Source organism: Scardinius erythrophthalmus (assembly GCF_964197995.2).
Source record: "Scardinius erythrophthalmus genome assembly, contig: HAP1_SCAFFOLD_231, whole genome shotgun sequence".
Lineage (NCBI taxonomy): Eukaryota > Metazoa > Chordata > Actinopteri > Cypriniformes > Leuciscidae > Scardinius > Scardinius erythrophthalmus.
In genome coordinates this window covers 54908-69943 of record NW_028296380.1, presented here as the reverse complement: position 1 = coordinate 69943, position 15036 = coordinate 54908, and the positions used below count along the sequence as shown (strand labels likewise).

The 15036-nt window shown below is 36.8% G+C and overlaps 1 protein-coding gene across 1 annotated transcript in view; it reads left to right on the top strand.

The window, feature by feature from the left end:
• Positions 1-15036, top strand: part of LOC308686390 (calcium-dependent secretion activator 2-like) — a gene marked incomplete at its 5' end in the record, with an annotated part of 38721 nt that overhangs the window by 17064 nt on the left and 6621 nt on the right. Inside the window, 7 exons of the mRNA XM_081394814.1 lie at positions 3528-3669; positions 8909-9064; positions 9152-9299; positions 11120-11134; positions 12792-12866; positions 13092-13175; positions 13289-13321. Of these exons, the coding sequence (XP_081250940.1) occupies positions 3528-3669; positions 8909-9064; positions 9152-9299; positions 11120-11134; positions 12792-12866; positions 13092-13175; positions 13289-13321 (653 nt within the window). The remainder of the gene's footprint in view (positions 1-3527; positions 3670-8908; positions 9065-9151; positions 9300-11119; positions 11135-12791; positions 12867-13091; positions 13176-13288; positions 13322-15036) is intronic.

The window sequence follows — 15036 nt, the reverse complement described above, 5'->3', positions numbered from 1 at the left end:
ATTAAGTTTAGTTAACTTGAAATTTGTTGAGATAACTTGAAGGAACCGTATGTAAGAAATGTATTTCAATTAATCATAAAATGGCCCTGATATGTCAATAGACATTAAGAAATCATGTTCATTTCAAATACTTATATCACTGACAACAGTAATCCGGCCAGGATATTGTCATTTAAAAGTAAAGTTGCAGCCCTCAACTGATGTTGATGTTGTCATGTTGTGTTTTGGCCTGATGCTCCACCCTCCACCTATCTACCAATCACGAAGTCAGTCGTGTTTCGGCATCCGGGTTGCCAGCTCTGCTCTAGTTACCACAGCTGCAGCTACAAATGTGTCGGATAAAAAAATGTCTAATGTCACGATTACTTCGCAAAACATCTCTCATGAAGCATAAACATAATTAACAGAAAAAAATGTACTGTGTAGGACTCGTCACTTGCCATTGGAAGCTCCTTGTAGCAGCCTACGTTCCTGCTGGATCCTGCAGCCTAACTGGCAACCTCGAGTCGGGGGGGGGAGGGGATACACCGCTCTACAGTAATTTGAAAGTGATTGCAGTACCAGTTTTGGCCACAATCTTACATACGGTTCCTTTAAATATCCAACTAAACTAAATTTGTAACTAATTGCAGCAACATTTTTTTTACAGTTGTTTCAAAGCAGCTTTACAATGATAAATAGGAAAATAATGATCAATGATGCAAACAAAATTCAATTCAGCTCTTAAAAAAAGACAATAGTGTCATTATTCAGCTAAAGTCACTTCAGTGTAGATTTAATTCAGTTCAATAACTGTGTAAAGTTTATCAGTTTTGAAATGAGTTCAGCTGTAAGCAATAAGTTTGTCTTTCTTTCTCCTCGCTCTGCATTGTTTCTCCACTCTTCCGCTTGTCCAAAGTTCTGATAGCATGTTCTCACTGCTCACCAGTGTTGCTTTGGAGAACAATACTTGTTAGGAGAACAGGTTAACATGCTGCATTGTTATTGTCAACACACTCATTATATATACAGTGTGATCTGTTAGTGGCTCTGGAGGGTTATTCAATAGGTCACATATCTGAATCCTGCCAAAGTATCCGACATATCCTGAGCATAGGTCTCTTGTAACCAACAAGAAATGATCCCAGAAAATAGTTTTGAATACTTCATAACATGAAGTTAATTGAGCGAGGAGCTAACCCTAACTGCAGCCAGTTAAAGATTGTTTCGCGTGACTGTGACATTTGCGACGGTAATTTAGAGATTTGCTTTAGTGTCTTGTTCAAACAGCAGTTTATTTGGAATAGAACTGGTTGGTTATCTAGGGAGCATGACAATGGAAATGGCAGCCTGTAATAACACAGACAGTTGGCAGAAAGATATAGGGAACTCCCACGCTCTTTCATATACAGTATGAACTTTCTTGAAGAAGATCCCCTCAAATTGCTTTCCTCTGCCCTGTTCTCACTACATTAGACTCACGGAAATTAATTCTAATGAGGGAAGCCTGATGGAAACATGTTGAAAATTTTTGGAAAACTATTTTAAATTTGCCTGTTTGTTAGTTGGTAGTTTTAATGGAAGAATTCACCCAGAAATTGTTGATGATAGAAATCTTAAAAAGATCATAAATCTCAATGTTACCTTGAACTTTTCTCGACAGATCCTCATTTAGAGTCGTCTACTTAATTAGTCACTGAATTCATCACGTTATTTCAAATCCTTAGAACAACCAAATGCCCCTAAGTAGGAGATAACACTGTAGGATGAAATCTTTAATTTTCCTGATTTTGGACCGGGATTCGTTTCAGTTGCGACTTGAGTGCTTTTACAGTTTTTAGTGCGTGCACATGACAAAAAATTGTGGTGACATTGACACTAAATGCTCAAATGACTTTCATCGTTATTAAATGGTTGGGAATGAGCTCACACACCCATGAGAGTAAAAAGGCTAGTGTTAATGAGGAGGAACAGAGAGATGGGAATTACACTTAATGATGCCTGAGGAGACATATCTCTCTCTCTCTCTCTCTCTCTCTCTCTCTCTCTCTCTCTCTCTCTCTCTCTCTCTCTCTCAGACCTCCATTTCCTTCTAAGTGGTTTTATTACATTGAGTGCATTTACATGTACGGGAGATTGGGGTAAGCTGTGCCACTTTTTACATACACAGTATGTTGTCTACTAGGTGACTAATTGTATTTTAAGGTGTCTGAAAAAAACAATTAACATAAATTATATTTTTTTTTATTAATATATATTTTTTATGGACTGCTTTCACAGACTGTGATGATTTTTAACATTGTAAATCTAAGTTTTTATAACTTTTTTATAACATTATACTTGTACAGTGGACTAAAAGGGTCCATTGTACAAACCTTTTCCAAATTTTTTTTTTTATTTGCATTTTCAAAAACCAGGTAGGAAAAGGTTTAGCCTGTTAACCGTCAGTGACGCTGTAGCGGGACACTTGCCATTTTCGTTACCGCATATTTTAGTAATCATCATAAATGGAAAATGGAGATGGTTCTTTAGAACATTTTAGCGGGTGCATTTTCGTGATATCAACTTCAAATTTGGAAAAAACATTTAAATTATTTTGTTAAATATATATTTTGTATCAAATACATTTAGGTTCAGAACATTTGCTTTACAGTACAATTAACTATTTAAAATACAGTTAACTTCTGTAATGCTTTTACACTTTCATTTTTCATTGTTATGCTTTTTTTGCAATAATCTGCTGATTGTCTTCTTTCCAAAGAGACCAACCTTTGGTTTGTATTTCAAAGCTTTAATGAGTAACAACCATTTAAGATCAGATCTATGCTCAAAAAAGGAAGGGGGACAGTTAACAGGAAAATGTAGAATATAAATTGGGACCTTTCTAAAAAACATTGTCATGTGACAAACATAACCCCACCCACAGTTTGCTAGATTAAGAGTGTGGCACATCTTACCCCACCCTCCTCTACCATAAAACTGCTCATTTTGCAAACCTTATTAGTAGTTTATGTGCAACTGAGTAGCTCGACAACACACCACCACCATGTTCACGTGAGATTTTGAAACCATTAAATTTGTTATGCAAATAAATTCACTCATTTGTTTTGTTACTTTAGTGTTGAAAACTCTATAACACCTTTGATGACCGGCCTTTTAAAAATTGCTTGTTAATCTCTCGTTATGCTATATTATCAACACAGCAAGTGTAACAAGGTGGGAAAAAAATCCCCCAAAAGTACAAAAATGATCCTTTGTGAGCCAGTCTGTCAATGTGATAACATTAAGTAACATTTTCATGGAAAAGAAAATCTCTCAAAATGAGCCGAACACAACACAAGGGTTTTGTTTTTCAAGATCCTAAAGAATGTATATGTTGTATTATTTAAATGTTTTATTTTTTAGCCAATGATTTCTGAAAGTGGTGTTCTAGGTATATTTCCACTGCACTACAGCTTTAAGAGGTCTAACAATATTTTTCCTTGTAATACTGGTTGCACATCAGCCGATACATTGTAAAGCCTTCATTCTTCCTTCATGTTCTCCAGCTCACCTGTACAATGGAACGTTCCACAAGCACCTCCAGGACCTGTACATCCCTCTAGTGGTGCGCTACATTGACCTGATGGAGTCGTCTATAGCTCAGTCCATTCACCGCGGCTTTGAACAGGAGACGTGGCAGTCTGTGAAGTAAGACCCCGTTTAACCTCACACTAACATGATTTTGCTGTGTGTGGTGTTGTTTTTTTCATCGATTCTCTTTGCTTTTTGGAGAATACAGTGCCATGTTTGTTTAAACATGTCAGGTTATTAATAGCAGAGCTTTTAACTTGTTCATGTTTCAGAGAATGAAAAGATGATTGGAGAGAGGGAAAAGAATGGAGCCTCCAAGATGGTCGTCCTCCTTTTCCATTAATGCTTTGTGCTTTTCTGATTTACTTCACTTTCCCGTTTATCCTCACCATATTTAATCTGATGTGAATGAAAACATGGCTGTAGACGTGAAGTCAACTCTGTATGTTGGGTCGTGATCATTCAGTTGACAAGACAATTTCCAGTGGATGCAGAACTTCAGAAAACACTGGTTGTGAAAATTAGACCTTACCTCTCATGTTCTGGTGAGATGTTTGGAATCCCAATGTCCCCCATGATTTATATGTTAAAAAATAATAATCATCATTTAAAATAATAATTTGCCCATAATCATTTCCTCTGAGCTAATCAAAATGCTCTAGGTTTTTTTTATTATTATTATTTATAAATGATAATTATTTATAACTCATAATAATAACTATTATTATTACTACCTATTATTATTATTTATGATAACAATTTGAAAGAAATTAAAATAAATATTATTATTATTATTATTATTTATGATCATTTGCTTTTAAGTTCCTCTGACCAAACATTTCAAATAATAATAAATTGTCTTTAGTGAGTTAATCTGACCCAATTTTCTTATCAAAACACTATAGGGTTTATTATTATTATTAATTTTATTTATACATCATAATATATAGTAATAAAAATAATAGTTATATAATTTTATATATATATATATATATATATAAATTATTGTTGAAGCTCTAACTCTGATTTACAACAAAGAAGTAGTTATGAACCTTTCAGAAATGTGACTAACATGTTTACTCTTGAGGGGTCGGTTTGACCCCAGCAAAAGACATTTAATAAAAAAAAGTACCAAAATTAAAATAAAACAAATATATATCTTGGGTCTCTTAGACTCCAAACTGAACATGACTCTTAATACAGCACGGCATTGAACAGATTGTATGTCCGTGTCTCACAACCACATTTTCACAAATGAAATATGCCGTCTTCTCCAACTAAAGGCCCTTTCACACCGGATGCGTAACGAAAAAGCGAATAGTTCGCATGCGAACAGTTCGCGTCAAAACCCATCACATGAGCCGCGTAAACACGGTCTCTATCTCTATCTTTGACGATTAGCTTTCTATCCCAAATGTAGTTTAGCCTGCTAGCCTACACAGCACAGGACTATACAACAACTAAAACTATTACACAACATACTCACAGTCGTGATAACCGAGTTGGCTGGCAATGCTACGCCACACAATCATTGTCCTTGTAGTATATGATTGGCTGAAGTATTTTCTGTCGCCGCAAAAGAAAAAAAAAATCGACATCGAAACGAAAAAAAAAAAGTCGTTTTTTCGACGCAGCACATTCGCGTTCGGTGTGAAAGCACTCATTACACAAACAGCTGATCAAAAAATAAAACCATCGCGCGAATTATTCGTGCGTAAAAATCGCGTCCAGTGTGAAAGGGCCTTAAGGCGAATCTCTTCCCCAGTCTGTCAATAAGCTGCTGCTTCCTTCCCTTCTGATGCCACAGAATGATCAGTCAACCGCTGTTTATTCTGCTCTTCATCTGATGAACTGTCTTATTGTTCGCCTCCTCTCAGTGCTTTCTGCTCTTTCACTCTCTGATCTCTGGCAGGACCATCACCAACAATCTGCCAAGCGTTCCACTTCCCAGGGTTCCCAACCTGCCTCTTAACCTCCCTCAGATGCCCAGCTTCTCAGCCCCTTCCTGGATGGGGCCGCTGTGTGACAGCACGTGTGTATGGGCCAGCTGGGCGCCATCGCTGCTTACTGTTCTTGACATATGCTTATTATAGCTGCAAAGAGGTCACATGACTAGTTAGAACCAGTCTACAGCCCTTAAAAACACTTCTGAATTAGTATTTTTAACTACCCATAAAATGCATCCTTAATTGCATGACTATGTGAGTGTTATGTTAGTTTTTGTAGATTTTTTTTAATGCTTTGTGTCTGTCAGTTTGGGTTGGGAATCAAGAAGTTGTTTTATTCATTCTTGTCACGTATGTTTGCGTTCTTCGGCACCTTTGTCCAGGAACCGCTGAATCTACAGCACCACAACAAACGAAAGCGTTTCAGCCGAGTTGCGAGCTATTTTGCACAACAATTTAAAAAAAAAAAACTAGTGTAATTTGTGATTGTTCTTTTTAATTAATTGGCAAAAAAACGTTAGTCTAAACGAATCAGTCTGCTGACTCACTTGAATCTCGACTTATTGAATCACTTGCAGCTGAGACTGAACCACTTTTTTATTCTATCAAGTCCTTTAAAATGTTACTTTAATAGAAAAATAACTCATTTGTTATGTTAAATTTCTTATGGGTCAGTTCTTTTTAATGAATCTGCTATAAACTGCTTGATCCATCTACTGACATGCTTGAATCTCAACTTATTGAATCACTTTCAGTTGTTGACTGATAGTCACATGACAGAATTACTACTTTTCTGCTTAATTACTACTTTTTTTTATTGTATTAAGTCCTTAAAAATGATAATTCAATGAAAAAGAACTAATTTGTTATGAAAAAGAGTACTGATTTTGTTTAGTTATATAGTTAAGGCCAATTATATTAGGATGGGCTTCTTCTAAAGTACAAAAGAATCATTAATGGAATTGTTAAGGAACCAGAATCATTGAATCAAATGATTAAATTGCTTCCGATTCCCATCCCTGTCTCCATCAGAGTGTGATGATCCTGTTGGCTATGTGATTGCTTGAAAACATTGGTGTGATGGTGTTCATTTTAGTGCTATTTGTGCCAGAGTTGCTTGATAGTTGTTATATACTGTAATTTTTAGGCCGTGATGTGTGGCTTTTTTGGTGTGATTCATCGGTTAAATTTAACACGGTTATGCATTTGATTTACAGCGGACAAGGAGTTAATTTGCCTGATATTTTGTGAGTACCTGAGATATCACATGCTTGTGTTTGGTGTGTGTTGTGCCTGTATCCTGTTTTTTAGTCTGAAAGACAGCAAGTTCACAGAAACCTGTTTAAAAGATAATTCACATGGACGCCCGCACATTAATATTTCCTCCTACAGTGAAGCGCCCAGGTATCGTCGGTTCAATCTGCGGAGCGCGAGCGCGTTTAATCCCGCTGTGAGCATCCGATGATAAACAGCAGCTCTATTTTCTCTCTGCCGTCGGGGGTTATCTGGGTAACACTATAGCATAGTGACCTCATACACCAAAATCCAGGTTTATCCCAGAACAATTGGCTTCACTCAAAACAAGATGTAAACAGCGTCGCTCTACAAAAGAACTTCTGACAGCTACGAGAGCCTAAATAACGTCGGAAAGTTAAATCGCATCCGTCTCAATTAGCCTGAAGAGTGTGAACTGCAAAAGCACACCAGCTTTCAGGCCTGAAACAGTGTCTGTAGTGGGTGTAGTCCTGTGGGTGTCTGTCAGAGGGGACTCTGTGGTTAGCTGGTTGTTAGATTCGGCGAGAACTTTGTGTTCTCCCTCAGGGAGTCTCTTCAACAGACGAGAAACTGGTCCATTTGTTCACCCTGTGCTGGAGGCGGAGGCGCGCACCCCAGGGGGGGCCCTTACGGACCGTACCGCCGCTAATTAACCGAGTGGGAGCTTGCGCTCGCCCCTTTTAATTGCACAGCGGACTTTGCCAAACGGTTTATTTTCCCGGACCGCCACTTGTGAAGGTAACAGTCTTTTAACAGCAAGTGGACCGAGTGGCCTTTTTTCGTCTCGTCTCGTCACGCACTCGAGCTGAGACTGCGAGTTGTTGTGTCGACTGCGGTTGACACGGTGATGTCGCTCCATCTGTCTCGCTTGGCGGAGATCTCTTGAGCCCCTTCGAACCCAGCGGACATCAGTGGAAACTGCTCTCGACCTCGACTCCCTGCAGCTTGTAGACTTACAGTCATGTCTGCTGCACTTCAGTCCGCTGGGTGCAGGACAACTTGACTTTTACTGAGTCGCTCTCGCACGATTAGTCGTTTGACTGTGCTTTTTTGAGATTTGGGGACGACTTAACTATTCATTGACAATGGAAGGTGTTTTCACATTTGAGTTCTCTTTCATTCATTTACATTAGTTAATTCACCAGACATTTGCAAATGAGAAATAGGATTCATCGTAGGGGTTACATTAACGTGAGAAGTGCTATAATGAGACGTGAGATCATTTCACCGTTGAGGCCCAAACGTGAAGTGAGTTAAAAAGAACTGACATTTTTTATTTGCATTCATGCTGTCTTAGTCCATTTTAATGGCCAAAGACAGCATGAATGCAAATAAAAAATGTGTCATTTTGGTCTATTGTAACTGTGACTACCCATATTACATTTAGATATAATATTATATTAATTATAATATAAATAATGTGTAATTTTTTTTATTATAACAATATTTTATAATATATAAAAATATTAATATTAATTGAATATACAATACATAATTAATATGTAAAATATTCCTTATATTATTATTATAAGAATATTTTATGATGATAAAATGAAATACGTTAATATATTATAATATATAATGTTCTTATAATAATCTTATTATCTATGAAGAATATTTGCTGTTGATATATTAATTATAATATTAACATTAACTATTATTTAAAATGTTATTATAATAATAAAACAAATATTGTATTAATTAATTAATTGTATCACTTTTAATATTTATATAGTTTTATATAACTTCCAAATAAAGAATATTCAAATAAATCTAAATTCTCAGACCCCTGAAAAAAAGCAAATGTGAAAACACCTTAAGATTTATGTTCCAGAACAGCTATATACTCTTTCTGTATGCCATCGTGTAATCGTTTTTGTAACACTTTGTTAAATAATGCAGTAAATTGTTAGTTTATGGGCATTCAAATAGTTAAATGGGCATCAAGTACTGATCTGTTTTGCACGAATCTGTTAACAAACTAATTTTATTATTATAAAGTGTGTTTTGTGTACTTTGACCTTGGCATTCATGCTTTCTCCTTTTTAGATTTGTAATGTATTTGCAGTGAAAAAAATGATGTAAAGTCGAAATGTAGACGTATGCTGACGCGTCACGGTTTCTGTCTTCCTCAGTAACGGCTCGGCCACATCAGAAGATCTATTCTGGAAGCTGGATGCTCTTCAGATGTTCGTGATGGACCTGCACTGGCCAGAGCTGGAGTTCGCCAAACATCTGGAGCAGAGGCTCAAACTGATGGCTAGTGATATGATGGAAGCCTGTGTCAAAAGGTCAGCTATTAAAGAACAAATAAATGGCTGTCCTTTTACAGCCAGGAGCTTCATGTAACTGATTTCTCTGCCATCTCTGATATCTAGGACCAAAGCTGCCTTTGACTCGAAAATGCAGAAGTCTAGCAAATCCACCGATTTCCGCGTTCCCTTGTCTGTGTGCACAATGTTCAATGTTCTCATGGACGCCAAGAAGCAGTGCTCCAAGCTCTGTGTTCTCGACCAAGGTCAGGAGGTACGTCACAAACTTGAGCGGACACATCTATGTTTATACTGTAGATCTTTTATGAACACCATAAGTCTCGCAAAAAGCGTCTGGTCTTTGTTCAACTGACAGCAAGGAGGTACAAACAAGATTAAGAACATTAAATTACGTTACGCTAATCAGCCGTTTGAATAGCTTCCATCAGTTTCTCTTTTTATACCTCAAACTTGATTTTGAGTTGCACTAGCACAGGTGTTATTGGTTGGTTTTAAGTGTTTTGTCCTTCCTTTCTGTGGGCGATATTATTATCCTCCTCTTCTTCTGCCTAGAGATAAGTCTCGACCACAAGGTCCTAATGCTCTGGAGGCCTTGAACAAAATCACATCCAAACTTCCACAGACCCTTTGGCACCGAGGACTGCCATTTTGATTTCAAACAAGCCAATTCATTATACTGGCTTCTCATTTGCATGGCAATTATGATGATACTTTGGCTAGCCATTTAATTTCCTTTTCTCTTTGTGAACATTTTACATAGCTGTTCATTAAAGATGTAGTTTCTTCAAATAAAAATACTTTATCCCAATTTAATGTACTATAAGTAAGCTATTCAGATACTACCTAAAGTGAATTGACTCCAGTAAACATGTACCTCTATCAAAACATTGTTCTGTCAACTTCTGACTGGAGAGCAAAGATGTTCAGATTGTCTTTGAAAGCTCTCAATTGGATAATTATGATCCAGAGTAGAGTTTGGATTCACTTAGGATGTGCTCACACTAGAGACGAATCCGAATTGGATTTTAAATCCAAATTGAATGTTACAGTTCACTTTAAAGGGTTAGTTCACCCAAAAATGAAAATTCTGTCAGTAATCACTCACCCTCATGTTGTTCCAACCCCGTAAGACCTTCGTTCATCTTCGGAACACAAATTAAGAGATTTTGGATGAAATCTGAGAGCTGGCTCACTCCTTCATAGGCTGCTAGGTAATCGATGTCTGCCAGCCAAAAGTTAGTAAAGACAATGTTTAAAATAGTCCAAGTGACTCCAGTGGCTCAACCATAAGTTTATCAAGCGACGAGAATACTTTTTGTGCGCAAAAACAAACACAAATAACGACTTTATTCAACTATTTATTTTCTTCAGTGTGGGCCTCTGAGTGAGTTCACGTGTAACAGCGCAGCGCTTCTGGGTTGGACGTCACCACGTAGGCTCACTATTGGCCGACGCTGGTCATGTGTGTGATGCTGGCCAATAGTGAGCCTACGTGGTGACGTACAACCCAGAAGCGCAGTAAAAATGAGTGTACTCCGAGACAATTATAAATGCTATTTAAATATGACGTTACATGCACCATGTAGAAAACTAATCGAAATCCGATTTGGCGCCATTCACACTGAGACACATTGCCGGTTGATTTTAATCTGATTTCAAACTTCAATTTGTGAACATGGTGCTGTTCAGGCTACAAATAACCAAAAAATTGCTATAAATAAACTTTGCGTTTGTGTTTTTTGGACCTTTTTGGATTACATTTAGGTTTAGTAATAGGTTTAGACTTTCGTTTAGTTTCCAGAATTAGTGATTTTAGACATTTTTCTCTTTAATAAATGACTGTAAATCTCATTTCATATTCTTCCTTCTGAAATAAGCAAGTTCGTTAGATTTTGTGTTGTGTTTGTTTATTACCTAGTTGAATTAATGATCAAAATCAGTTTTATTTATCTGATGGCTGTCTGTTAACCAGCTCTGAGATTAGTTTTCATTCAAGGATGTTTTATCTTTTTGCTCATTGTCTTTTTTTTGACTCATCCCCGCATGTCCTGCACGTTATTGCATGAACCCAAGGTTGACCAACAATGGGTAAGTATACACTCTACCCTTCTTTTGTGCTTGTGAGTAGAGAAAAAATAAAATGTGTGCAGTTAACATTTAATTAGATGTTTCACTCAAAAAATAAAAATTCTGTAATCATTTACTCACCTTCATGACATTCCAACCCTGTTTGACTTTTTCTTTTCTGGAACACAAAAGAAGATATTTTTGAAGAACGTTGGGAACCAAATAACATTGACTTCAATTTTATTGACACAAAGAACAGAGACATTTTCAAAATATCACAAATTAGTGGAATCACTAACACTCCAGTGTTGTTTTCATTTAACCAAATCAGTTGCTATTCGTTGTCTTCTTTATATTAATGCAGATGTATGAAATCTTCTGAAATAGAAGTCAACTATTTGTTTGTGTAGTCAAGATCCTGCTCTCTCTCTTCTGAATTGTCGTCGTAGTCGATACTACTCTTTTCCAGTCCTGACAAAATAAATAAATAAATAAAACAGGTGCTAACTTTACGAAAAAAATGTTTTTTCTCCTCCATTGACACCTAAAGTACGCGGCCTTGTGCGGCGAGATAGTCGAGAAACTGCCACTTTTATTTCCACTTACTTCTTAGAATTGGGTTAAAAGGTATTTCTCAATGCTCAACTGATTTTCCTTCACACTGAATTGAGTTTAATGGCCAACAGTGCATGTCGGCGTGTTTGTGAAAGACTTTATTTAAAAACAAAGAAAAGATGATTTTACCCGAGTTTGTCTGCCGCTTTTTTTCAAAATACAAGGTTATGCTTTATAAGCCGCCATCTCGCCGACTCTGAAGCGGATGGCTACCAGATAAATGTTTTCAAAAGAAATTATTGTTCTTTTGGTTTTTCACACACACGGCGAAGACCTCCCTATTTAATCGGCGATAATGCAAAAAAAAAAAAAAAGCCTCGCCGCTTAGCCGTATAAAAAGCAAACATGGAAGTGTTAATTGAGGTAAAAAGTCCTCAAGATTCTCCTATAATGCCATTTATGAAAAAGCTGCCATTTTGCGTGCAGGGGGAAAAAAAAGGGGTGAAAAGAAAATTAGAGCTGCTGACAGTGACCTCTTAGCACCCTCAATTTGTCACTGATCTGCACGCATTGTTGATTGAAATTTTTAATTTGGGTGTCCTTTAGATTCGGCGTGAATGGCCATTGTTGGCGGAGATGAACTCCTGCTTGCCTTGCATGCAGCAAAGGCATCTATTCAGCACCCAAATGGATGCGCTCTCTCTCTCTTTCTCTCTCACACCCCCTGAGCCCTCGCTTTCTCCTTCCTCCTCTCTTTTTTTTTTCCACAAAATAGGTGAATAAGACTTATCAGACATGAAATGGCGGATTAATTGAATGTAGTGTGAGCCTTTGGTCGCCGCAGCTGGACGGGTTCTTTAGAAAAACACAAGGCTGCTCTAATTGTGGCCCACACAAAAAGTATCCTTCAAATTCCTTTGCCCTAAACGAGAGCAGGAATGCCATTCATTGGCATAATGGGCCTAATAGCTGCTTAACTCAGCCCTATTGCACGGGGAGGATTTTTCCTCTCTCCCGAAATATGTCTTTTTGAGCGTGTTGTTCTTTTAGGATGCCTTGCGATCTGTTCGGCGTCGTATTTGTTGATGTTTCTTCTCCTTGTCCCCCGTCTTCTGTCCCACAGCAGCAGTACCACTCAAAAATCGATGTCCTGATCGATGAGGCCTTTAAGGAAATGATCTCCTCCTTGGTCTCAAAGGTACTCCCATCAGCCTCTTTCGAGACGCCACATTTCATAACACTGCGATTTGGATTTTGACTCAACACGTAGCTTTCCAATGAATGTGTGTTTCAGGAAACGTTATATTGTGTTTTCTGCTACGTTGTACCTTTTCAGTGAATGTTACTTTGTCTTAAATTGTTAATTGTTGCTCGTGCTAAAGGTGTTTGTGCCTGTCACGCAAACATTAACTTGCTTTCACAGTTTGCAGCTGTTTTGGATGGGGTGTTGTCCAAAATCTCACGATATGACGAGGGAACATTCTTCTCCTCAATCCTGTCTTTCACGGTGAGTGTTGTCTCTCACGTTTATCACACGCCCTTTCCGGGATCTTATTTCGCACTGAACACCAAATAAGCCAAAGATGTCAAGCAGGTACTGTTTTTTTTTTTTTTTTTAAGGTAAAAGCAGCAGCCAAATATGTGGACGTCCCAGTAAGTGTATAAATGGTAACTGTGCGCATGATGCCGGCATGCCCTGTGTGGATATTTTTGTGCATGCTGCTCTGCATTTGTGTATGTGTGTTTTATTATTTACTTGGGGAAACAGATTCTCTATTCAGCTTTGCCAAGCATTTCCATCTTGCTTTGTTTTTAATATTTAAAAAAGGCTTAATGCATATTATTTCATCATTACTTAACACAATTACATTTTTTTTTTTATCATTTGCGACTCATGGCCAACTGAAAGCGGGATTGGAGCGTCTTTCAGAGCTGGCTGAGCAAGACTAATTAGCAACCCCATTGGCTTAAAATCAGTCTCACGATCTGCCACAGTGTTGACAATGGGCCGTCACAAGCAGAGAAAGATGCTAATGAATCACCAGGAACCAAGACTGTTCAGAGCGCAGACCGTGAGCAAGCAGAAAGAAGCTAACACGGGTTGAGGGAAAGACTGAGTAATCACATGACGACCTGAACCGGGGCGAGAGTTTTACTGAAGGGCTGTCTGAATAAAAACATGAACAACTTCTCTTTACAGTTAGTTTCCTGTGACGGCAAAGCTGGAATTTCAGCATTGTTACTCCAGTCTTCAGTGAGACTTCACGTGATCCTTCAGAAATCATTCTAGTATGCAGTGGCCCTAAAAAGTATGTACTGTATAAATGCAATTTAATTTGATGATAGAAGTACCTTTTTTGCCTCTTTTAGGAAGATCTGTACTAAGAATTTCCAGACATTTTCCCTCACTTTTTTTTTTTTGTTCTGATTTTAGAGGGAAAATCTGTGGAATGAAATTTAAATTTATTGGCAGATGAAAGCATTATATAATTAGCCAAAATATTTCATATGCAAACACACTAGGGCTGGGAATGTTTGGATATCCACAGAATTGGAACAACCGTCATTAACAGATTTTCTGCTGAATTCTGTGAATGCAGATTCCATGTGGGCCTACGTTTAATCAAAAAGTCAGATCCAGATCAAGTTCACACATGTGTCCTAGAAGAGGAACCACAGGTGTTGTTCAGCACATCATCAACATGATCCTCTAAATGTGACCAAAAAGTTTCCAATACTTTTTGACTTCATTTTGAACATGTTTAACTATACCTGTAGTTTTATCATTTGAAACAAAAAGTATTTTTTTATATATATATATTACTTCAAAAGTGTGCTTTTGAAGTAAATGTATTTATTTTTAATAAATAAGATATATTTATTTAAAAAAAAATTATTTGATATTTATCTGTTATGCAATAACATTCATAGATATGTGTTCATAAATATTAATTGATATTTAAGTGTATAAATATGTTGTCTCAATTTTGAGCAGGTCACCATTTGTTTTATCATTTGCAAAATACGTACATATTTTACTTCAAAAGAGTGGTTGCACTATATTTCTTTAAAAAAAACAACTACATTTGATATTTAATCTATTGCAATAACATTAAAAAAATAAGTTTTGTCTTGATTTTGAAGTTTACCTGGTGTTTTATCATTTGCAACTTAAAAAACTTTTAAAACTCAAATATTTTAGTTTAAATTATGCTTGTGCATAGTGTGTATATATATATATATATATGTATGTATGTATATACGTGTGTGTTTGTATATATATATATATATATATATATATATATATGATAACACTTTACTTAAAGATTTTATGTATAATGTATTATAAAGTTTGAATGCATTATGCA